The sequence below is a fragment of the Anser brachyrhynchus genome (genome assembly GCF_964034855.1).
Source record: "Anser brachyrhynchus genome assembly, chromosome: 13".
Lineage (NCBI taxonomy): Eukaryota > Metazoa > Chordata > Aves > Anseriformes > Anatidae > Anser > Anser brachyrhynchus.
Genome location: NC_137708.1, coordinates 10,835,145 through 10,860,095, shown reverse-complemented (window position 1 = coordinate 10,860,095; position 24,951 = coordinate 10,835,145). Strand labels below are relative to the sequence as shown.

The window sequence follows — 24,951 nt, the reverse complement described above, 5'->3', positions numbered from 1 at the left end:
GGTCCACAGAGGGACAGGGCTTGGCTGAGCAGAGAGGGTGGGCTGAGAAGCAAAGGGGTGCAGAAAAGCTGGTGTTTCCATCAGGTCCCGGTCACCGTGTGGGCTGGGGTTTGCAAAGGGGCATACACAGCGTCCCCGTGCCCTTGAACCCGCTGTGGCTGGGTGGCATTGGGGCACCTGGGGATGCCTGGGGCGGTGGGGAGCTGTGCTTGTGCCTTTGGGGAAAGAAGGTGCGTGGCCAGGAGCACTTCCAGGGCTGCCTGCAGCCGCTGGGTGCCGGCCAGCAGCACCTCAAGCCAAATGAGTTATCCCCCACAGCGCCGCAGCTTTCCAAGCTGTGCCGTGGGTTTGGATGCCCAATTAGATTCCCATTAATGCAGACGGGTTTTAGGAGTCCTTGGCGTAACGCTAAGCCTGGTACAAAAACCCTCCTTGGTTCTCTGAGCGTGTTTGAGGGAAGAGGTGCCGGGGAGGGCTGCGGTACCGGGGACTGAGGGAGGAGGCTCTGGGTTCAGGTTTTTCGCTGACTGGTTGTTTGCTGGAGGGATTTACTCCTGGTTTTGTTTTGTGACGGCATTATGGCCATAGATTATAACCGGTGTCAAGGGCACCTAGAGTTCTTCCTTTGGGGATGACTCTCAGGAAATGACTCTGTAGAAATAGGGCAGTTGCCAAATGCTGGGGCTCGGTGTCTTTCGGTCCCAAGGACGTCCGTGAAGTGTCCGTGAGAGTCGGCACGGGTGGGATTGAAGGAAGTGCCTCTGTTCCTACCTTGAGGATGGAGCAGGTCCCGCTCAGAGCTTCTCCCATTCCTCCCAGAGCCCTCACTGCAGTTGTCCTTTTCTTCCTTTCTTGCACAAATCCAAGGATGAGGCTCGAGGACTGCAACACGGAGAGCGTGTTGCCTCCTGGCCCATGCAAAGGGACACGTGCTTCCCATCTAGGGACTGGCCTTGTCACTGCTTCGGGTGTCCGGGATCAGAGGTAGTTTCGGGGCTGGAGACTCCTCCGTGGTACGTGTGAGGGTGTTAGAAGCAGAGGAGATGCCCTCGTGTGCCAAGTCCTGTAGCCAGACTTGATGACAGCCCTTCTGCTGGGGTTGTGCACCACCTCGATCCCATTACTTTATGATACTAAGGGCAGACAGAGCAAATGGGTCTCTGTCATTCACCAAGGGCCAGGTTCTGTTGCCCAAGAAGTACCTGTGATTTCCACGGGGTTGGACTCAGCTCCTGTCCCCACTACTGCAGCATATGACCTTCACAGCCCCCCCTCCGAGGGGGTGCCTGGAGCCCAAGGAGGGCGATACGTCCAAGCGCACGTGTTGAACATCCCCCCCCTTCCCTCCTCGGGAAGGAGAAGCTGCGCACTACTAAATTCATGCTGCTGAGCCTGGCTGCAGTAGTTACCATGCAACACGCTAACGAAATTGAGAACGAAGAACGTATTTTCCCATGTCTGAAGTATCGCAGGATAGATTTAATAGATGTGCATGCGTGGTGCGTTTGTGAAAACCCTGGGAAATAAGGGCAAGGAGGGGGCGAGAAAAGGGGGAATGTTTATTCGTTATCAGCTGATGAATAATTAATTTACAAACGTTGTCTTGTTAAATATAAATTAAACCCTCATTTGACACACTTTATAATTTAGAAGTGTAAGCACAGCGTGACTGAGGAGAACTCCCCACTGACTGCTTTCATGTAAATCCCGAGGAGCTGGCGAGGGGCAGCGCTGCGCTGGGGGGTGCTGCTGCCACCGAGCCGCCCTGGGGACCCGGGGCGCTTTGTCGAGGTGCTTTCCGTGCAGGAATGGCTTAGCGGAGCGGGGAGGCTGGGGCTGTCCACACGGCCCCTTCCAAGGCCGGCTCCCTCCCCGCTTGGAGCTGCGGGTGGTTGAGAGGCTGGCTCGCGGCTCTTTGAGCGAAATCCCCGTCGGTGCCGCGTTATCGGAGCGTGCGGCACGTCGGCAGCTGCCCGTGGTCGGCTGAGCTGTCCCAGCAGTGCAGGAAAAGATCTCCGAGAGGGGAGCTGGGCTCTGCGGGGCTAAGCCACCCTCGCTGAGAGCCCTTAGGCACCTAGCAGCAGCTCCGCGCCAAAGCAGAGCCGCATCCCGAGGAGCGGCGGCCGGGCTTTGTTGGAAGGCAGCGAGGGTAGGAGCTGCTGCGGGAAGCCCTGGGTTACAGCCCTGCTGTCCCGCTGCAAGGCTTGGGTTAATATCTTCATTTCTTCTTAATAGATGGGGAAACCGAGACCGGTAATAATTGTCTGGCTCTGAGGAACACTTAAGTCTTGATTATACTTAGCTTCGGCTGCTTTGGAATAAGTAGGGAGGAAATGAAATGAAAATGGCTCACTTTTTAAGATGCTTGAATGTGTTGCTCTGGAGCACAAGATAAGCCTATAGGTAAAGGAAATTTGTTACCTCCCCCCCCTCCTTCCTCGATAATAATAGACTCCAGCAGTTGCACAGCACTTCTCAGCTGAAAGGACTTAAACACGCTTCGCAATTCGTCTGTTTGGGAGGCAATAGCCCAGAAGCACCCACGTCTGGGATGGATTGCAACGCCCGAAGCACGCAGCAGTGTTCTGCCAAAGGCTGTGCGCTCCCCTTGGCCTGCCCAGCGTGCGGCGAGGGCCGGGTGTCAGCATAAATCCCGGCGAGTCGCACGGGACGTGCACTCGGGTAACGAGCAAGGTCGGGTTTTGGTCCGTGATGAAGACGTATATCACGGAAATTTAAAGTGGTGGGAAATGGCTGTGAAGGGCCATGGTGATTTTTCTGGCCATTGGTTTCTACGCCTGAGTGATGGCCCCGCGCAGCTCCCAGCCGGAGCTGGAGGAACATTTATTAAGGCTCCACAAATACTCATTTGCTTGGAGAGGGCTCGTCTCTCTTGACTCCTTGACATTTGGGAGCGGTCACCTGAGCCCAATCCTGCATGCCCAGGTGTCAGGAGAGGGACCATTGCCCGTGTAGTTGCTCATATTCACGTGGTGAGGTCGGGCAAACACGAGGCCAGTGAGGAACAGCACCGATCATGTATGCCTTGTGGGACAAATCATGAGCCACACAGAAGGTCTAACGAAATAAATAAGTTACTCCCATCTTGAGTGCATCCCAAGAGCTTCCACAAGTTTCAGGGTCTGCTCCCAAACCAGAGAAGGGCTGATTTATTCACTATGAATAATTCAACCGGCTCCATTTATTATCCAGAACATACACTAATCCCCTCCAGATATTTTCTGTGTGGCATCCATGTTGGTATTTTATTTATAGGCTGTTTATTGTGCAGAAAACACAAGGAGTCTGTTATCAGGGACGATGAACAAAAAGCTGGTTTTTTTTCCCCTCTAAAATTTGGAGCAAAATAAAATAAGAAAATCTGGACAGCTGGCTCCTGGGGGGAAAAGTGCTGTTCTTCAGAGGCGTTTCTGGAGAGCAAAGCCCCGAAGTTAATTAACATCTGTGCTCCCCAGTTAGGCGCTAAATGGGGACGGTGGCTGTACTCAGCCAGGCTCCTTGCACTGCAGCATCAGCCCCGGCAAAGAGGTGCCTCACACAGCCCCTCGCTCTGGCAGCCTCCGGACCTCAGGCAACGCGGGGTAACTCAACACGCATAATTAAGCGAGTGGCTTCTGTAAAGTCTTCCACAGATATGATTTCTGGCCTTCTGCTGGCAGCAATGGCTCAATTCCGCATTTATTTAGTGCCAGCCTCTGGATAAAACTCCCATTTCTTCAGCCAGTCTTAGTATAAGTTTTTTTTTTTGCCCAGAGCCCTCGCAGGCAGGGAAGGATGCTTGCTGCAGTCAGCCTGAGTGCTCGCCGGCACGACCTGGGGGTGTTGCGATGTGTAATTCCTCGCCCTTTTCCCCAGAAAACCTTTCTAACTGAGGTCGTGCCTGCAGCAGCTGCATCTGGGTCTCCCTTTCCAGAGGTCCCCACCAGCACCTGGGTCTCTCCTCACTCTGTCCGGGACGGGGCTGGAGGGACATCCCCTGTGCTGGCACCTGAGCTGCAGCGTGACCTGTCTCTCGGTTCAGTAGGAGCTTTGCCCTCTGCCAGAACATCAAAAGAGGCTTTGCCAGGCTGCACAGGCATGGGCAATGGCCCCCGTGTCTGGGAGGTGGGAATGTCACCTGGATGTGCCTGTGGGACACGGGCTCAGTGCAGCCCCACAGCTGCAGCTCGTGGAGGAGAGCACGGATGCAGCCGTCGTGATTGCAAGCACATCAGTATCGGCTGATGGAGTTGCTCTTCAGCATCTCAGCACTGAGATGTGTATTTGTGGCCAGGCCAGGAAGGACGTGTTTGATTCTGGTACCGATCTGTGCTCTGAACCTCATTAAATTGATTCCTCCAAGTCAAAGGGAAAGCACTCCTGCGTCAAATCTGAAAGATATAGGCTCTGAGCTGTACCAATAGTTGTCACTTGGTGGGCTGAATTATTTTTAAGGCAGGGTTGATTTATCTGAGCTGAAGGCTTTAGATCTCTGCACGGGAGAGCTCTGGATATTTAAGGTGTAGGAGGTGAGAGCAAAGTCAGCGTGCTGGTGAGCGGCCGGGGTTTCTGCTCTGGGGTGCACAGCCACCATCTGGGGAGCATCATTTGCCTTCTTCCCCCACCTGGGACAAATGACTGAAGTTCCTCAGCATTTCTGAGGGAAAATGGATTTATGGACAATCAAAACATTTATGTCATATCCTCCAGTTGTTCTGATTTGATTTCTGTATATTGATAAATTGTGTCCTCTAACTAAAGTATCAAAAGATGTTTGAAAATAGAAGTTGACGTGAATCAGGTAAGGGTAAAGCAAAATATTATTTAGTTTACTGAAGAAAAAAAAAGCTTCTAAATGAAATGATACGGTTGAGGTAATTCATTTTAGGTTTTGACACTTTTAGTTTATTTTCAGCAAAACTTTTTTCAGTAGATGAAGCCGTCCTACCATCTCCCCTAAAAAGCTGGTGTGAAATCTGCCTGCAAGAAACGTGCAGGAGAGGCTGTTCCTCAGGATTCAGCGTCTGTGGGTGACCAGAGGCAATATGCGTCAAGAACCTCTCTATGCCTCGATGTCAAACACTGAATATTGTGCCTGTTACATCCCATCTCCGTGCGCAGGAAGGGCCGTGGTTCTGTGGTAGCCTGAAAAGAAGAACTGAGAAAGGACAAACTAAATGAAGCAGGGAGAAGGAGCTAAATCGAGGAACTGGCAGGGCCAGAAGAGAAAGCTGGCAAGCACAGCAAGGGGGCATGAGAGACAACATGAAACAGGTTTCCTTGAAAGAGTCAGTGGAGCGGAGCACACTGCCTCTTCATCCTGGGCCAGCAGAGAACAGCGTCAGGAGTGACGGTCTGTGCAGAGGGCACAACCCCTCGCGTTTCGTGGAAGTAGAACTTCCACAGATTTTTTTTTTGATTTATTTATTTTTACCTGGAGGGTGAGGGTTAGAAAGGGAATTTTACAGGCCAACACTGGTTTTCCTCCTGGCCGGCACAGGCATTTCTGTACAAAGAGCAGCATCCTAGGGACGTGGGCAGCAGGGGTGCACGGTGCTCTCCGAGGCCTGTTTTGGTGAGAGGACAGTGTAGCATCAGGGTCTGGGACATGCGCCTGTCTCTTGGGTGCCTGACATTGCCCACCCATCCTTACCCCCTCTGGTTTTGCACCCTGCTGTGCCATGCCGTGCAACTCCCGTGCTGGGCGAACGCTCCCAGCTCTGATCCACAGAGAAGGTAAAGTTCTTACAGCTCCCTTTCCCTGCCACCTTTTCCTTCCCGTCCTGGCCCCAAAGCACGGCTTCTGTAGGGATTTCTCAGACACTAAGCCCGGAGTGGGAGGGACCGCTCTCTTTGCGTGACAGTTGGCACCCTGCTGAGATCATTAGGCATGTTTCAGTCCGCAGAGAGAGCGGTCCCTGCCCTGGAGAGCGGGCAGCCTTACGAGATGAAGCGGAGTCCCATAAGAAGATAGGAAGGGGGTGGGAAATTGTGCGATGCTTGAATAGGACCGTTATAATTTGTGCTGTTTCTGTTCGTGGTGGAGCCCGGGCAGGGTAGTAATGCCTTCTTGCTGAGGCAGAGTGGTGAGCTACAGGCTGAGGGGAGTCTGGAGAGGAGGAAGGAGTAAGAAGAGTAGGATCGGGGTAAAGGGAGGTGCTGTTAAAGGAATTCCGGCTTCTCGGCTGAATTTTGCCAAGCCGTGCTGAAGGAGCAGCCTTGGGAGTTAACAGCGTGCAGTGAGAAGGTTTCCCTTCTAGCCCTCTCAAAGGAAATTTCTTTTTGTCTTGTCAAACACCCCAGCAGCATAAAGGACAAAGAAACAGGAGCGCCTGCCCCAAGTGCTAGGTATTCTCTTCCCATTATCCTACCTGCTTCTGTCCTCACGTCTTCTCCCCCCACACCTGCTTTCTTCTCTGGCACACAGCTGCCTCAAGCCCAGCGTCGTGGGGAGCATTTCAGCATTTATCAGCAAGGTTTGACAGGCAGACAAGACTTTGGGTACGCGTGGCATTGCTTTGCAAGCAGCCCAGGCTTTTTCTGGAGATCGCAGTAACTGGACCGCATCCAGGTGTGCATCGGGAGGTGTTCACACATAACTTTCCACCCAGACCGTGTCCTGTCCTGAGGGTGCTGGGAAAAAAAATGAAAGGAGGCAGCTCCTTCCCTGTGGTGCTTTGCATAATACTTCACTGAAGTGTTCAGTATCTTCCCCTGTAATTAATTCTGCCCCATCTGCATACAGCATCCCGTGTCTGTGCCTCTGCCTTTTCAATAATAACCTCGTCAGGGACAGTGCAGACAGACCGTGCTTCTATAAACCCGAGTCTGGCTGATGTCATGTCTCGACTCAAGGACTTTCCTTGATCCTTTGGGTAATGACTGTTAATCAGATGCTAAAACGCACACGTCTAGGTCACACGCCCCTGGGGCTCACAGGGCCGGGCCCCATGTGCCGGGCTGTGCTCCCACGGAAAGAGGAACAGGCACCACGGAGATCAGCAGCTGTCTTGGGGGTTTCACGTGAGGAGACAGCATCACTGAAGGACAGTAAATGGCGTTACAGGGGAACAGCTCAGGAGGAAGGGCTTGGGGGAAGAAAAACTCTGGGGTAGTTGGCTGTTGTTGGTACAAAAGCCTGCTTTTCCTGGTTAGCAGGGTCACTCCAAAGCGGGATGGCCAGCAAGCAGCTAGCGTTCAAACATGCTCAGAGCACTCTGTGCCAGGGAAACGATTAATCTGCCAGCTCTGGATGCTCTGCAGCACCGGGGAACGTCAGAAATCCAGTTACCTATTGTGGAGTTGGTACCTCTATGGTTCATCCTCACCTTCGTTGCCAGTTTTACATGAAGGAAGCTTTAACAGGATAGGGAGCTGTGCTTTGGAAAGGGTGTCTCAAAGCGTAGGTCTCTGTGTCTAGCAGTGACTGGGAAAGCTGCCCCTGCCTGCGCGTGTGTGGGAGCAGCACGAGCAGAGGTGGGGGGGCTGGCAGGCAGAAATCTCAGAGGGCAGCACTTGGATTTGAAAGCCCTGTCCGGTTCCCACCTGCGGAGACTCCAAGGGTGAGCAAGCCATGACTGGGGAGTTTGCAGTCGGCAGCATAGCATGTACAGCAAGTCCTGTTTGCAGGCTCCTGGCAAGAACGCAGGACATGGTGATGTTTTTTAACAGCAAGTTGGTATTATAAAAAGAACACTGTCTTAACCGAGATTCCCTGGGCAGAGGCGAAAGACATTCAGACAAGGACAGCACTGCTGGTGTTGTTGCAGAAGTGAAACAGATGGGAAGTTCAGCGTGTCACCTTGAAAACACAGATCAGCAGAGCTCTGCTCCTTTTGTCCTTGTGAGCTCCCCCAGTCACTACGGCGTCACGGTCAGAAAGCTCTCCGGGCTGTGACTCGGAGGGAGGAGGATCTTGCAGGCATAATGGAACTTAGACTCTCATTCTTTCGCTCTTTGTGTTGGGAAGACAAAACTCAGCCTCCCTGCACGCTGAGGTTTGTACAGCCCTGTTGCCCCGGAGGCTTATTCCTTCCTTTCCAGCACGCCCTGCGTTGAGAAGCAGCACCTGGCCCGGAGCAGGGAAAGGGAGGCACCCCATCCACGAGCGAGGTGTCCTACATCTCTGGCGGGTCAGTGGCAGGACCGAGAGGAGCCTGACACTGCCTCTTGCTGAAGAGCTCGGTGGCAGGCATTACCTGTGCTGTTAGCAGATGGACTTTGTGCTCGCTGCCTTTTACCAGTGCTTGCGTGTGTCATGCCCGCAGCACACGTCTGCCCACACCCTGCGTGGACAAGAAGTTGTGCACCACATTCGATGAGTTTTCTGAAATAAGGTCATTTTATTGAGTTCTCAGAGCGTGGAGAGTTTCTCTAGACCTTTTTTGTGTGTTCCCTGTGACGTGGAGCTGGCTGCGGCGAGCAGCCCAGGTGCCGTTAGAGCTGTTTGCAGGCGGGGAGGGATGCGTGGGAGGTCGTGGAGAGGAAAACGCTCGCCTGCACAAGGCTGTGTGGGTGGGGAGGTTTGGCCTGAAGGAGAAGCTTCCTCACTTGCCTTGAGCCGTGCAGGGACACCCGCCAGCCCTTGAAGGAAATATATCCCATTCCTGGGTCTCCTCCAATAACTCCTGAGATTTCACTGAACTGCAGCATCCCGAGGGGTTTACATGAAATAGTTGCTTTGTTTAGCAAGTGTTTTATCAAGTGACAGCACGGACCCACCAGGTTCACATCGGCCCACCGAAATACTCGCCGTGCTTCCCAGGCAAGCAGCCTGCTTTATTGCGCTGCAACCAGGGATTTGCTTGGAGGTGCAGAGGGAACAGAGAAAAATATCAGAACAATAAAAGCTAAAATGAGACTGGCTAGGATATTAATCTCTCATCCTAGCTGTTATTTAGGATTTTTCCAAGGTTTCTCTCAAGTAGAGGAAAATGAAAGAACCTGTTTCCAGATTTCTGTCTCCTCTATTTGGAGGTTTTCTTGTTGCTGTTAAATGAAAGCGAAGTTAAAAAAAATATCTTTAAATCCCTAACTTTATCCTTATTTAGGAAGACATCTTCATCTTGTGGCTTTCCTGTTCTCTTTGGCATTTGTCGGAAAGTTGAGCTCTTAAAGAAAACAGAAGAATATCATAGATGAATACAGGGGGACTATGGGGTGCCAGTTCCTCTGTACCCCATTAATTGCACCCTTTAGGGGTGGCAGCTGGATTGCACACACAAACTTGCTCTGAGCCATTTGCAAATTACACAACACAAGATCTCCTGGCACTGTACAACTGTGTTTATTTGGTGTACAAGGTAACCTGAAAATACAAAATGCGGATTTCAGGTTGTGTCATGCTAACCCTGTGAGTTGAAGCTCTTAGTCTGAAACTGGATGGCCCTAACTCACATCATCTCTGAATGCAGGGTGGGACTTGACCCCAAGCAGAAATGCTGGGAATGAAAATGTCAGCTTTTTCTCTTAAATGACTTTTCACAATTACATTCCATAGCTTTTCACTTAGACTTTTTTTTTTCTTTTCAAGATTAAATATTCCTGTATTTATGTGACACCCCCTTATTTCCCCAAATGTTTTTTTACAGGACAGATCTTTTTTTTTTAATTGAATGTTTTGAATTTTACCTTTTTCTGGAACTGGGTTTCCACCAGCATCTGTGCCGTCCACATGAGGAGAACGAGGACTGATCAGTGACGTGCGGCAGTGCCAGGTGATGAGGGTGACCAAGAGCCAGCAGGGACATGCTGTAAGGCTGAGCTGGATCCAGGCCCACACAGCCGGCTATGCTGATGCTGCAGGGTGTTCCTTGGCTTTAGATACACTCACGTGATAGTACTCAGGGTAGGCAGTCTTCAGTGTTTGCCTTGCTGGCAATTTGTGTTGTTATTTTATGACTGAAGTTTGGTGTAAGATGGCAGGCACGCCAACATGCGCGTGCTACTACACATGTGATCCAAATGGCACAGCCTAACTCTTACAATGATCCCTCTTCTTTCTCTAGTTCCTTCTGTCGAAAGAACTAAAAAGCCCATGCTGTTACAGAGAAGTTAACAGCCTCCATGTGCCGCACAGCAGATGGTATGGTAATGTTGGGGGCGTATTTTACAATAGCCTTTTTCCACATGGGGAAATCGAGGTATAGAGAAGTCTCCTTCTGATGCCTGAGCATGAAGCAGTGACAGAGAGAACCTGCAGGTGCAGGAGTTCAAGAAACAGCACCTCTATAGGTTTTAGGGCTGAGCTCATCCTGCCCTCAAGTCCCTAGGAGAGCAGCAGGTTGCTTTCTGGGTGTGTAGCTCTGAGTGCATCTCATTCAAACAGTGTATGTGAGACCTCTGGCATCTCTCCGAACTGTTTTTGTTGCCCAGGGCTGGTGCTTTGGGCAGTTTGCAGCCAGCCACGTAAGTCACCTGGAGAGAGCATGGAGATAAAGTCCGAAGGTCCTCATACGACCACAGAGTGCCCCCCTCACTAGCCAAGGTATCCACAGAGGCCTCCTCAGAAGGAGGAGGAATATGGCAAGCACGGTATCCGTGAGTCAGAGGACTGGCCATCCAGGGAAGGCAGTGAATTATGAATAATAATAGCTAGAAGGAATTATTGGTGAGATGCCCGAAGGCCAGAGCATGCGTGTATAAATTTTGCCTCGGCTAATTCTGAATGAAAATCCATTTGTAAATACTAACATCTCCCAAAGGATTCCTCGCATAAAGGCAAGGCACCTACCTCAGCCAATAAGTTCTTCTTCATGTATAACTGTGCTTATAATAGCCACCAAAATTAGATCAAACAACAGGACAGTGACAATAACAGCTCAGATTTTACAGAGGAGCTGAATGACTTGTGTGCTGCGCTTTTTGCAAAGGCAGGCTATCAATGGCGCAAGAGGAGCTCTTTAATGCTGATCCCTTCTGAAAGCCTGGGCTTGACAGCAAGTGCTAAAACCCTGGGATATCTGACCCTCGGCTCTCCCAGGACTTTAGCACTGGTTATCCCAGACCTGACTACTGAATTTCACAGCAGGGCCTCTGACCTGAGCAGCCAGCTCTGAATTGAGCTCTCACAGGTTGTTCCAGTTAAGAGGTGAAAATGATGGTGGCATCTAACCTGGATTTATCATTGCAGTTTTGGTTGCTTTCTCCTATGCCAGAGGTGTTCCTGAGGAGGAGCAATGTAAGCTTATACTGGCTCAAACAGGGTTTGTCTGGGTGGGGGAGAATATGTCAAATGTTGGATTATTTTGTCCCCAACAGCTGGCAAGGAAAAGAAAATGGCCCCAAGCAGAATGAAGTCAGATTTCACCTTCAACGTCATTTTCTTGGGCTCCCACTACCTGATCGTGTCCCCGCTGTGCTAATGTTTCTTTGCCCACCTATGGGCTCTATCTCACTGTTTCACCACTTAAGACGTGTCTCTGTGTCCAAGTAGCACCTGGCTTTGAGGGCTGCTGTTATCCTAGCTCTGTGCCTCAGAAAGGGAGTGCTGTGCCTCCTCATGTCTGTTTTGAATCATTTGTGGAGGCAATGCCATCACTTTTATCATGCTTTAGCTTAACGTGCAGCATCTGTCCCTATTTAGAGCTACATTAGGACCTCATCCCCATCGCTTTGGTTCATCCCTATGTCTAACCAGGGTGAAGTATCAGCCTAGAGAGTGAACTGACCGCCTAATGGCAAATATTCTTTTCTCATGATCTCATTTCTATGCAAGGGACGTTTTTGGTAGCAATCACTCATCACCGGTTGGCTGACAGTGGAACGAGGGCGAGGAAAATGAAGCAGGAGTCGTGCGCTGCCCTGCTCTGCCTCCCCCAAGCAGGACACGATGTCCAAGGGAGAGCCCTAAGAGCACCACATCTATTTTAATGGCACCGTTTGAGGAAGCCAGCTCTGAACCAGCAGTGAGGGCAGCGGAGGGAGGACGTGCTGCAGTCATAAAAATTCCACGGGGATAAATCAATAGAGGGTCGAGGAGAGTGGGAGGGAGATGGCAAGTCAGGCTTTGTTCATCTTTGCACACAGGAGAGGGGGAAACAAAGCCTCTGTGGTCATGGCTGTTTAACAGGAGTGAAAGGGAGCAAAGTCCAAGTCAGAGAGGAGCTGGCAGAAGCAGGTGAAAGCCTTTAGTATGGGCTGGTGGACCTGGATTTGGGGGTCTGGTTCAGACAGCCACTGAGTGCCAGACATGCTCCTGCACGGCACTAATTAGCACCTTCTCAGGCAGGCTGAAAAAGAGGGTAAGGAGCAAATTGACTCGCAGCGGCAGCGAGCAGCAGAACGGTGGGCTAATGATGTGGACCAGTGCCAGTCCAATCCAGATGGGAGCTAGTGAGCCAGTGCTAGCTAGGTGAGCTCAGACACCCTGCCTCTCACCAAAACCAAAGGTCCTCATTCTGCTGGAAACTCTGTTTTCTGCCTGCAAACTACTCAAGCAAATTTTGAACTGGCTGCACCGAAAAAAAAAGGGCTGCGTCAATAGCAGCACCTCCCCAGCTTTCTTCTCTAATCTTCAGCAAGAGGTATCTGCCCAGGAACCCTTAGTGCCTTAGTTTTTTTATATAAATGATTTACACTATAAGTTCTGTAAGTTTTTACATAAATGATTTACACTATAAGTTCTATATTCAAAGGTTTGATTTTCACCAGGTTTATGTACACCAATACTATTGCTACTTGTACGGAGCGCTGCTGAGCTGTATGCTAACAAATAATAGAAACATACTGGCTGTGCATCTTCTCTGATAAGCTGGCAAGCAGCTTCCTTGCCTGTGTGTGAGATGTGTAGCCTAACTTAGGACTGGGTTCAGCCAGCGTGCACTCTGCCCCTGTGCTCAGGAGTGCCTGTGCTCAGGAGTGTTTTCTTTGTGTTACCTAGCAAGAGGAAGCCCAAGCCCTTGTTCATATGGTCTGGGCTGTCTGTGGGTCAGGCCAAATATGTTACGGCTCAGCCCACCAGCCAACAGAGTGCTTGGGCCTGCTTGAGTGTGCTCTGCATGTCCTAACCCTGAAGAAGAGATAAGCTAGGAAAGCTGTCGGTGGTTACCAACACCAGCTCCCAAACTTAAGAGGCAAACGCTCTGGCTGTGACTCCAAACCGGTGCCCTCCAGACCAGGGCACAGGGCGCTGCTTTGCCTGAGTCCCTCTCAGAAAAGTGTGTTTTTCCTTCTCTTCCACAGGAATACACCATTGATATATTCTTTGCTCAGACGTGGTACGACCGGCGTCTCCGTTTCAACAGCACCTTGAAGGCCCTCACGCTGAACACCAACATGGTGAGCCGCATCTGGATCCCAGACACCTTTTTTAGGAACTCCAAGCGGGCTGATTCCCACTGGATAACCACTCCTAATCAGCTCCTCCGCATTTGGAACGACGGCAAAGTGCTCTACACGCTCAGGTAGGTGCAGCAGGCACCATAGCTGGGCTGAAGAGGTGAGGGACCAGGGAGCTGATCAAGGCAGAGGAGAGATCCAGCTGTCCTGGGACAGAGTAGTGGAGATGCCTCCCAGTGCTGATATTCTCACACATTCGGTACTGCTCACAGAATGGGCCTCTTCTTCCCAAGACAAAGGGTCACCCTAAAAAATCAAACTATTTTTCTGTATCATACCAGTAGAAAAGTCAAAAGCATCACAGGTTTCCCGAACCAAAATCCTTGAAATGTTTGTGTTGGTCAGTCCAGCTATTTTGGTTTGATAATAAACTTTTGGCTTTTGTTCCCATAAATTTCCACTCTCATAAATGAATCTGAAAAGCTCTCTAAACAAAAAGGCTTTTTGAATGTGAAAATTAGATGGTTTTCCTCAGTTTGAAAATATCCAAACATGTGCTTTGTTTTGCTGCTGTTTTGAAATGTTCCTGCAAACAGACTGATCTTCAACAAATTAGTGTCTCTCTTTCAAGGAAGCGAGAATCCCTTTGTCACATTATGGTGTTGAAATCAAACCACCTTCACCAGCACGAAATCTCAGCCTTCCTCTCCCTCTCTCTCCTTCTTTTCTCTCTCAGGCTGACGATCGAGGCCGAATGCCTGCTCCAGCTGCAGAATTTCCCAATGGACACTCACTCCTGCCCTTTGGTTTTCTCTAGTTGTGAGTATCCATATTTCAGAAATAGTTTTAGAAGGCAAGTAGAGAAACTTCAGTAGAGTAAAACTCTCTTCAGAGGAAACCATCTTCCCTTTTAGCTACGTTTTCACCTGATCTCTACGTCCCTCTTCCTAGGCCATTACCCACGATTACCTGGAGCATCCCCGCAGTCCTGGGCTAGCGGTTATTCAGGTGCAGATTCACAAACCTCTGAGTTTCTTCTTAATTAGGGCGGACAGTTGGAGGTGTTTATTTCACTGACCATCTGGTCACTCTGACCTCCTAAACGTGATATATCCCTTCAGCTGGCAGACCAGCGACACAAGTCCTACATTGCATCGTCACTCTTTTGCTCTCCAAGGGAACAGCTTGGCTTTCCAGACCAAGGGAGACACCACCCTCAGAGAGAAACCCACTTGCTGTACCAAAGGCAATTGAAAGGAGGAGGACTCACACACACACGCACACACCCTCAGTCCCCATTTGTACATTCTCATCACTAGACAGGGCTGCCGATGTTGGCACATCTCCACTGGTAATTTTGCCTTTCTGCACCAAGAGATTCCTGCCTTCGTGCGTTGGCTGGAAATCTGATTTAGTCACGGTGGCCCTGTTTTGGCCGCTCCCACTTCCCCTGCCACCGAAGAGATGCAGCTCACACGGTGCTGAGGTGCCTCAGAGGGAGGCAGCATGCTGAGGAGATAACACCACCGCATCTCCCACCACCCCTCGTTCTTTGCTAATTAACAGTGCACGCCATACATTCTTGATAATTAGAAGCACACTTTTCGTTAGCTGCCAAGCTTTGCTCCTTCCCTCCTCTGAGGAGCTTTCTTGTAGGTGTTGAGGTCCCTGTCTGACAGTAGGCTCATGTCTTTGCCAAGAAAGCCAGAGCCAGGAGATGCCATGCTGCAGCCTGCAGTAGCCAGGTCTGTTTCTCCATGGAGCAAATCCGGGGTGCATTACCTCTTCTTCTCCTTACAAACATCAGCTCCCAGGGTGAGAGGTGCAGAGACTGTCGGAGCAGACCCAGCCATGCTTCTTCTCATGTTTGCAGCTTTGTATTCTCGGTGTATTCATGCCTGGGAAGGAAGGGTAGCCATGAGGTCTGGCAGCCCCTTGCTGCCTCAGGATGCTAAAACACTTAAAGATCTCGGGCTGGCAGAGTGCTTTTACACAACCCGAGTCTACTTCCCACCATTGCAGTCCTTAGAAAGGCTCCGTTTCTAGCATTATTTTACCCTTCCCTAGGACTCAAAGTGGCCCCCAAAGGGAGCTGCAGTCCCTGCTCCCATTGCATGTGGGGATGCCTGAGGTAATCTGACCATCAGAAACACCTGCCTCAAAACTTCATGTTAGCAAAGCATCTGGAAGGAGACGCAAGTGCTTTTGTAATCAGGGTGGTGTAGGGGATGGTTGCACATGATTTATGGTTGGACTCGAAGATCTTAGAGGTCTTTTCCAACCTACATGATTCTATTCTGTGATTCTATAATGTACTCTATGTCCTTGCCCCTTTTCCCAGACGGCTACCCACGTGAGGAGATTGTCTATCGCTGGCGGCGCTATTCCATTGAGGTCTCCGACCAGCGCACCTGGAGGCTCTACCAGTTTGACTTCACGGGGCTGAGGAACACCTCGGAAGTTCTCAGGACTGGGGCAGGTGAGGCAAAGGGAGACAGCCCACAGGAACAGCAGTGTGTCTGGGACCTCACGGGATGCAGAGGAGTCACCAGACAGCTCCGTGGGTGGGAAGAGAGGTCATAAGAGCACAGTTAGAGGAACATAAGAATGAAAAGATGGACCTTTGCTAGAAGGAGCAGAAGTAATGGAGATGAAAGGTGAGGGGAAGTTAAAGCAGGTGTAGGTCGGAACTACAGACATCTGTGAACTGTAGGGGGACAATGCTGATGTGAACGAATCCCTAATCAAAGGGTCAGAAGGGAGAGGAGATGGAGTTCAGACCCCCTCTAGCTGGAGTATGTGCATGCTGTGTAGATCCCTGGGTGACTGTAATTGGAACACGGATGGAGAAATCAGAACTTGCAGGTCTTAATCCTGTCTCAGTCTTTCCTTATGTAAAGTGGTGTGGGGCTGATAAACACCTGAATTTTAATTTAAGAGCCAAAAATATTGCTGTGTGGGTGAAGAAATGAGGGGATGGGGGCCCTTCAGCTCCTCCTCATAATAGCTCACATCCCCTTTCCTTCCTACAGACTACTGAGGAAAGCCTCTTTGGGTTCCTTCAGGTGGGGTCATATTTTGGCTTATATTTTTCAGCCCTCTGAAGGAGCAAATTCAAGCAGTGTTTCTCCCACCCAGAGAATGTTGCTATTGCCAACACTGGCAGCCAGCCTTTAACTTGGGCAGCACAAACTGAGAATAGGAGTGGTGCAGTGAAAGTGTCTTGAATGCGTTAGTGTTTGTCTGATGTTTGTAATTCTGTTTCTTGGTAATTGCTTGCAAGCTCCATCTTAACTCTAGAGCTGTAGGGTTGCTTTCTTTCAATACACACTATGAGTCTGAAAAAGAGGAAGAACCTCAGCTGTAAGTTGCCAAATGAGCAATTAGGATGTGTAGCACCATATGTCTTTTCCAAGGGTAGAATCAGAGTCAATGGAAGCGATTGAAGGACGTCTCCTTTGTCGCAGCTCAGGTAGTTAGTTGACAAGTCAGGCCATGTAGTCTGCTACAGCTAAATAGCTTTCTATAAAAAAGAAGCCCTTGCAGCGATCAGCTGAGGTTGAATACTCTCTTCAATTTCTTCCCTGAAACTTTCCCAGACGGTGTGCTGTTCAGTGTGCTTGGATACACAGCAAGGCCAGTACAAATGCAGCCTTGTGGCCACATAACCAGCTAGACAGTTAGGCAAGCACAAAGTCAGCTCTTAAATTGGTCACAAAGTCAGAAAGTCAGGCAGGCACAGAGCCAGCTTGCCAGACAGGTAGCCACAGAAACACTCCAAATTCTGAAGCGTTCTTATTCCTGTGTTTGAGGAAGCCACGTGTTATGATTCCAATGTCTCTGTCACTTTTTCCTAGGGGAGTACATGGTGATGACAGTTTCTTTTGACCTAAGTAGACGTATGGGTTATTTTGCCATTCAGACCTATATTCCCTGCATCCTGACTGTTGTTCTCTCCTGGGTTTCCTTCTGGATCAAGAGAGACTCTACACCAGCCAGGACTTCTCTGGGTAAGAGACAGATTTTTGCATGCTGACTGCTGCAAGGCTAGCAGACTGATAGTGTTGGAGTATGGAAACTCCTAAAACACTTCAGCATTATTCGGCTTAATAAAGGGTACCACTCGTCCATCTGTTTGTAGCAATGTTCTCAAGCTCAACTAAATCCCTAGCTGTGCTTGCTTGGACTACTGGCTTATTTCAGGATGGCACAAGACTCTCATTTCTTGATCTGAGACCTGAACACGGCCTTTTCCAAGCTGACAATGTGGTGTTCTCATGCTCCAAGAGGGAGAGGGAAGGAGTGTGCTGTGGCATTGCAATGCTGGCCCCTGACACATGCATGTGTTCTGTGTCTCCTCGTGACTTCCCAAGGGCTCAGTAGGTCCAGTGACACGAAGGCTGCAGGGTAAGGAGCAAAGCTGCTCTGCCATATCCACAGAGTCCCAAGCTCTGGCAGGAGCTGCAAGCCTGGCAGGAAGATCTACCTATTGCTTAGATCTGCTCTGCAATCTGTGGTGGCTCTCTGAGGTAGAATAAAGCTTATGTTGATTGAATCCTGCTCTGATAGGAGCTAGAGAGGGCTTTACAAATCTTTAAAGCGCTTTGGCTGTACCTGAATTTTGCAGCAAGCTCTGCTTCCCAGCGCTGCCCTTCCCACCAGCCCTGCTGACTTTCCCTTTAATTGGAGGTTGTATTCCCAGCCTGCCTGCAGGCTTCTGCGGGCAGGGAGAGGAGAGGAGAGGGGCTGTCACCATCAGGCAGGGCTATTCAGAGTCCAGCCATTCTGACCAGCCATCCTCACCTCCCTGTCAAAACCAGTTCATTTTGTGTCCATGAACAGGGCAGGAGAGGAACTGGGGTGTTGTTTCCAATGGAGGTGAAGGTATGTCATAGTCCATGGCTGGGGAAGGCATGAACAACAAGAGGCAAAAAGACACCACTGTGGTGCATGACTCAAAAAACAGGCAGGCTCCCCCAGAAGGCAGGCCTTCTCTGTGGGAAGTGACCTCTGCACATCAAGAGTAATGTATTCTCTCAACAGCCCCTGTTGTACTTTATATAAATGATCCCTGGCACATTTGAAGCCTGTCAGCCTGCATTAGGGAGACGTAAACCGGAACAGTTCCATTGGCTTTTCAAATGTATGGGAAGTCACATCGCAGCTGCTAATGCAAATACCTCAGGAAAATACGGAAAGCTCTTGCTGTGCCCCTACCCAGAGCCGTTGGGGTGAGCACAGAAATGGGTGGCAGGTGGATTTAGAGGAGCGCTAGAGTGCAGGAAGAGTTGCTGCTGCTCCTCCACATCCTAAAAACAGTGGAGCATGGTCAGAGGTCACTGCAGGACCGCAGTCTGGCTAAGCAGAGCAAAAAAAGGGACCAGACAACCAGAGGCATTTCTCTCCCACAGAAGGGAAATGGAGGTGTTCTGGGGACTGGGTGCATGCAGAAGACAGAAGTGTTCTTCTTCTTTACCCAAACCAGCTCTTTTTCCTCTTAGGCATTACCACTGTGCTAACAATGACCACTCTGAGTACCATCTCCCGCAAGCACCTTCCCCGTGTTTCCTACATCACAGCCATGGACCTCTTCGTCTCTGTGTGCTTCATCTTCGTCTTCGCAGCTCTCATGGAGTACGCTACACTCAACTACTTGGTGGGAAACAAGAAACCACTGGAGCACAACAGCAGGAAAGCCAGGCTGGTAGGTTGAAGGGGCTAGCAGAGCTAGTTATTGTTACAACCCCAAGTCATTTAGGAATATTCCTCCTGAGCCTGCACTGGAAACTGCTGAAGCTGTTTAGTGCGTGGGCTCTGCCGTGTTCATAGAGTCCTCAGACCAATGTGTGTGCTGGGTCAGAGCACTTGAAAGTGAGACACAACAACGAAAACAAACAACAACACCAAGGCTCCCATAAAACAAGGAGGTGTCCCCAGCAGGTGAGAGCAACCAGAAGACATCTGCACTGTGTGCTCTGCCTTCAGAGGTAGCTGAGATCAGAGGAATGAAGGAGGAGGCTAGCACAGCTGAAACCAAACAGCCCATTTGCTGACTATCAGTGGCAGAGCTGGGGAATCAGAGCAAGTAGCTCTTTGCTGCCTAAAGCCATGCCCTAGGATGCCAGGGAGGAAACTCGCATTCATGCAGGGAGCTGCCAAGTCTTCACAGCGTGCCAAGGTGGTTATCTACAACCAGGTGCAGAGATGGGAGGGGATCAGTCACCTCTCTCCATTGAACTGTGCCTATGTTATGAACTAATTGCCAGTTGGATAAGTTTGGATGTCTAAAACATGATCTCTTGCCTTTTTCTTTAATCCACTTATCTCTCTTCATTACAGCCACCTGCTGGCGCACAGGTGATGCCATCCTTCACTGCCATCAACATCAACAACATCATGCATTGGCCCCCAGAGATAGAGGATGATGAAGATGAAGACCCTGGCTCCCCGTGCCTGGAAGGAAAGGAATGTGAGAGGTTCTTCTGCTGCATTGAGGACTGTCAGACAGGGATGTGGCGGGAGGGGAGGGTCCGCATTCATATCTCCCGCCTGGACTCCTACTCCCGTGTCTTCTTCCCCACCGCCTTCCTGCTCTTCAACATTGTCTACTGGATTGCATATCTCTATCTCTAGCTGTCCTTTGTTCTCAGCTGGAACGGACTGGAAGCCAGAAGACAGGCTTTTCAAGGAGCATAGAGAACAGTGTCTCTTCCATTTAGTCGATTGTCATTCTGAACAATCCAACCTGGTGAATTCCTTCATCCTGCTCTCTCATCTCTTCTGAGAAGAACCAGACGGCTTTTTTTTTTAGCCCCCAATCCTATCTTTTTAGATAATCTTCCCATCCCAAAAACCCTCTCTCCAGCACCACCAGCATTTTACTCCTTGTAAGATTGCCCAGAAAGTTCTATTTCCCAAAACATTAGGGATTTTGTCAAGAACTAAATCCTTAATGTTTAATTTTTTCATCCACTCCCACTGCAAAAATTCATGGGAAATGATTGTAAATGGAGTTTTCTGCATAGCTAAGCCTGCAAAGGAAACAAAGCAGATTTTACAACTTCTGGACCATCTCAACCAGAATAGACTTTGTGTTAGAGGCTTGCCTGGGGGCTTCTAGGTCAGAAGGAGAGAAGGGGGGTGAACGAGGGTGGCAATACAGCTTTCCCACAGTAGCTGGGCTTGGTGAAAATGTTTTGAACCTGCCCAGAAAGCTGACAGTGGCACAGACAAGAATGGAGTAGCTGAAAGCCTCCACCAGGTCCCCATAGGATGTCTGTGGAGTATTGCTCGTGGATCACTTCACTACTTGTACCAAGCGGCAACCAAGGCATCCACTCAGTGAGGCATTTTTCCTCAGACAGTGGTGAAAAGCACCTCGTAAGTTTGGAGTGCCTATCTGCCTTACTGGAGCAGACTTTTCAGGGCCCATGCTGGTATTCTGCTTTGTGATCAGGACTTGGAGTGGGGTATGTAGTTTATGTTCAGCATAGCCAAAACATGTAGAAAATTCCTTATGCTGTGAAGACTAGAAGCAGGTTTATAAGTCCATTGAGTGGTAGCTGTCTTTGGCCTGTTTCGTGTGAGCTGGGCCCTGTTCTACCATGCATCATGGAGGGGCAGTGCTCTCTTTCACAAGGACACTTGTTGAAACCATCAGATCTGTGCATGATAATAGGTGCTAACCTGAGAAAGCAGTACTAGAGAAGGGAACACTATCAGCAGTGCTGCACCTACTCGTGGTGGGGAGAGAGAGTTCCTGCAGCTCAGATTATCTTTTTTTTTTTTTAATATTTAAAAGAAAAGATAGACTTCAATAAAACTGTATGGCTTCTTCCACCTGGAGGGCCACCAAGTCCTACCCCTTTTCTTCCCAAAGTCAGGAAGGGGAGCAAGTGTTACATGGTAGTTCTCAGGAAGGTCTGACAGAAAGAGCTGGTTCCTAGTGGTCTCGTTTGCTTGTCAGGACCCTGTCCACTGCAACAGGATTCATCAACAACCCTGAACAAAAGGGCTAGAGAAATGCAAAATACTGACTCAACTGTATTTTGAAATCGTATAATGTGGAAAGGCAAATTCAGGTCCAAGGTCCATAATGTGTACATCAGCTGCCTCCCCATTGATACCAACTGCTGATGTGGCCCACAGCATGATTGTGAAAAGCAATGTGACATTAATATTTACTTACTGTGTAAATTACAAACAAAGACATTATTTTTAAAACACACATATTAGAAACAATTGCTACTTAAAAGGCTTGTTGTGAGAAGAAAGCTGGCATGGCTGCAAAGAAAAGTTAGGAACGGCTGGCTTGCAGGACATCTAACGGGCAGGAGGTTTTATGTATTCTTAGACAGCAATTTGATCTGTTTTAAAGATGGATTTTGACACTGTTAAATCTGATCTGAATAATGAAGTGTCATGTTTAATTCATTCATAAATACAGCCTTACCTTGGTTGCAGAGGAACAGCTAGAGCGCCTAATTAAGTATACAATAGTACAACACTCAGCTAAGTATAACCTAATGGGGTCAGACCAGCATAGCTCTGGAAAGGGAAATTGTGCCTGTCTAACCTGTTACAGTTCTTTTAAAATACCAAGTAAGAGATAAAGGTTACCCAGAAGCATAATTTGCTTAGCTACTCCGACAGCTTTTGAAAGGATGGAAAGAAATTATGGCGGGTGGTTCTAACTGAGGAAATTGATTTAGCAAAAGAATTATTAAGGAGGTTCTAATTAGAGGAAATTAACTGAGGAGAGGGGGAAAAAGAATTGTTAAGGAGGTTCTAATTAGAGGAAATTAATGTTTTAGAGAGAGAGAGACAGAGAGGGAGAAGTCTAAGGAAAGAATCAAAACAACTTCCAGACAAGGAGGGCTGCTGGGTGACAGTGCCGACTCCCAGCCAGGCGGGTTGATGTTCTGCTCCTGATAGCAAAGTGCTATTAGATGTGGCAATAGAAAAGCCTCCTATGACTCAACTGTACACTGACAGGGAGCTGGATTAAACAGGGACCTGTGATCTCTGCAGGGAGCCAGAAGGAAAGAGCATCCTAGATTAAAATTGGCTCACACGACAGCCTCTGAGTGAAGCGTGTCGCCACATGTCAGAAGGCAGCTGCTGGTGTATGTGTGGGAGGGGGCGCCCTGGCGGTAAACCAGGGCCTGTGCCAAGTATGCTCATTAACAGTACGATGGCACAAAAGGTGTACAGGCAATGGAGGCTGCAGTGAAGGCAGGCAGCAAAATCTGGAAAGGTAACATGCAAGAAAGGACTGCTGGAAGGGGAAATTCAATGTACATGTCCAAAAGAGTCCAAACATCTCCAATTCATTGGAGCCTCAGAGCACTTGGGAAGATGAAGGATGGATGGATGTGATCGTCATGGACACCAGAGGAAAGACTTCAGCCTTGAGAGCAGCAGCACATTGAAATTAGACCTTTAACAAAATGAGTCAGGAAAGAAGCACAGTGTACAAGCGACCTAAGAGGATGACAGGGACTTGGGCAAAGTAGACTTGAAAGATTATAAGATTTCACCCCAAAAAAAAGATAAAGCCAACACACACCTAGGTAATTTAACCAATGATGGAGGCTTTGACAGAGGAAAATAGCCTAGCGTGGGCTGGAGCACAAGGAAGCTGATTACTAAGGCTGGGGAAGGAGGAGGGAGGGGGCTTTTTGGCTTAGGGAAATCTGTGCCCATCATAAATAGCTCAATAAATAAAGGCATGCACGAATTCAAGTATGTTGTTAAGTTTCAACAATATCTCGAAAAAGGAAAGCCAAGAAAAGACAGAAAGAAAAATCCACCATTTTTTGAAATTACTTCGCAAAGCTCCAGTCTTCTGAAAACATGCGTAAGGAATTCAGGGCACAGAGACACTCAGCAGCCATGCGTGGCCCTGCTCAGCCAGGCAGGGGGAGCTGAGCCCCACTGCTCCCTTCCCAAAATTGCATCAGCCACCTGCCTTTCCCTGCATGCTGTAGCTTCTGCCATCACAGTGGGGTGGGTTGTGGTATTGTAGCATCTTTCAGACCGGGACAAATGTTGCCTTTTCACCAGAGTCTGACTAGCTCGCTCCAGGGGACACAGCCTGAGAACATCTGGCTAATGAGGGGAACTGGAAATGATTATCTCAGCATTTATGTTTTATGGCTTTTGTTTAGAAGATGAAATAAGTCAGGGGAAAAAAAAAAAAAGATGATTTGTCATATCTCTGTCTTCAATTCCTATCCTTCCCTCCAAATTATACCAGATAAGGGACCATTTTTAGACTGTAAGCTCTTCAGGGCAGGGACTCTCTTATTGTGTGTTTGTATAGGGCCTGGTACTCTAAGGCTTGATCCTTAACAGAGTTTTTGGGATGCTATTTATTATAGATAATAAACAATACTATGGACTATCTGTCTCCAAGAATACTGTCTATCCACATGGTGTAAGAAGACTACAAGTTGTTCCCCATCCCCCTCCCATTGTAATTACTGGAGGTGATTAATATTTTCATTTCCCCAGGAAAAAAAAAAAAAAAAGTTCTTACTATAAAGTGGGGGAAAATGTTGGTAGTTGGGGGAATTTTGAAAGAAAGGGAGTGTTGATGCTAACTGAAAAGCTCTCCCCCCCCCAAAACACCACAGCAAAATCATCCTAAAACAGAAAGCATCACATGGGGCCTGTCTGGGGACAGGCCTTGTCTTCTGGCTTCCTTCCTGCCCCACACCGCTCCCGGGCTGCCCGGAGTTTTCCCGATACGATACGTCAGTGAGCATTTCGCCATCCCCAGGACAATTTCTCCCACGCGCGGAGCAGGGCCGCGGCAGGGCCTCCCCATCGTCATGGAAACCATTAGGCCCAGGAGCTGCTGCCAGTGCTCAAACTATAAAATCATTGTGCTTCTAACGTGATTTTTTTTATTCTTCTTTTTTTTTTTCCACCTTTTGAGTGCTAACAGGAGGTGTTGTTATTTTTACTTGAATTGCGGCAAGGGAGTGCTGAATTTCCGAGCAAGGCCGGGCTGCCCACATGCCCTGGCAGTTGCCAGCGGCCTGCTTGCCCCAGCCAGGCCCACGCAGGACAAAGGGTCCCACAGCTCATGGCCACTTCTCAAGTGAATTTCTTTTTCCCCTTAATGCCAGACCAGCATGACAGGGCTGCACAGATGGTGCCTCATACAAAGGGAGGTCATTGATAAAACGATGTTCTTCCCTTTCTGCTGAAATGCACTGTTTTTCTACCCAACCCTAGAAAAGCAGAGCAGGCATAACACATGGTCCTTACTTGCCGGTGGTCTTTAGTTCCGGCTGTTCCTGATCTAGCAGGACTGAGAAGAAGGGGAGAAACTCTCTGCAACCTCAGTTCTCACCATCCCAGGAAGGGAAAACCTCCTTTCTCTCTCTCTGGCACACATTACATGACTTCAGGACTTCAAGCTTTGACAGTTCTCAAAATGTTAAAAACATGAGATTATGGGGAGGAATCTATATTAAGTCGTTACTTTTTACATTGCTAAAATATATTCGTAATGTCTTCCTCTTAATATCTCAGCTTTATGGGCTCTGGGAAGATTGAATTTAGGAGAACGAGCATGGCCAAAAATTTTTCAAGCTCTGTACTGCAGGGCAAGAAGGCAGACAGAAACAATTCCACCTCTGCAAGCACGACAGGTTTTGGGAT

At 49.1% G+C, this 24,951-nt stretch overlaps 1 protein-coding gene across 1 annotated transcript in view; it reads left to right on the top strand.

Moving 5' to 3' along the window:
* LOC308177418 (gamma-aminobutyric acid receptor subunit gamma-4) overlaps positions 1–23,681 on the top strand; it is a 46,237-nt gene extending 22,556 nt beyond the window's left edge. The window contains exons 7-12 of the mRNA XM_080554694.1: positions 13,183–13,403; positions 14,015–14,097; positions 15,620–15,757; positions 17,136–17,288; positions 18,780–18,982; positions 19,618–23,681. Coding sequence (XP_080410820.1) covers positions 13,183–13,403; positions 14,015–14,097; positions 15,620–15,757; positions 17,136–17,288; positions 18,780–18,982; positions 19,618–19,911 — 1,092 coding nt within the window. The 3' untranslated portion in view covers positions 19,912–23,681. The remainder of the gene's footprint in view (positions 1–13,182; positions 13,404–14,014; positions 14,098–15,619; positions 15,758–17,135; positions 17,289–18,779; positions 18,983–19,617) is intronic.
* The last annotated feature ends 1,270 nt before the right edge of the window (positions 23,682–24,951 follow it).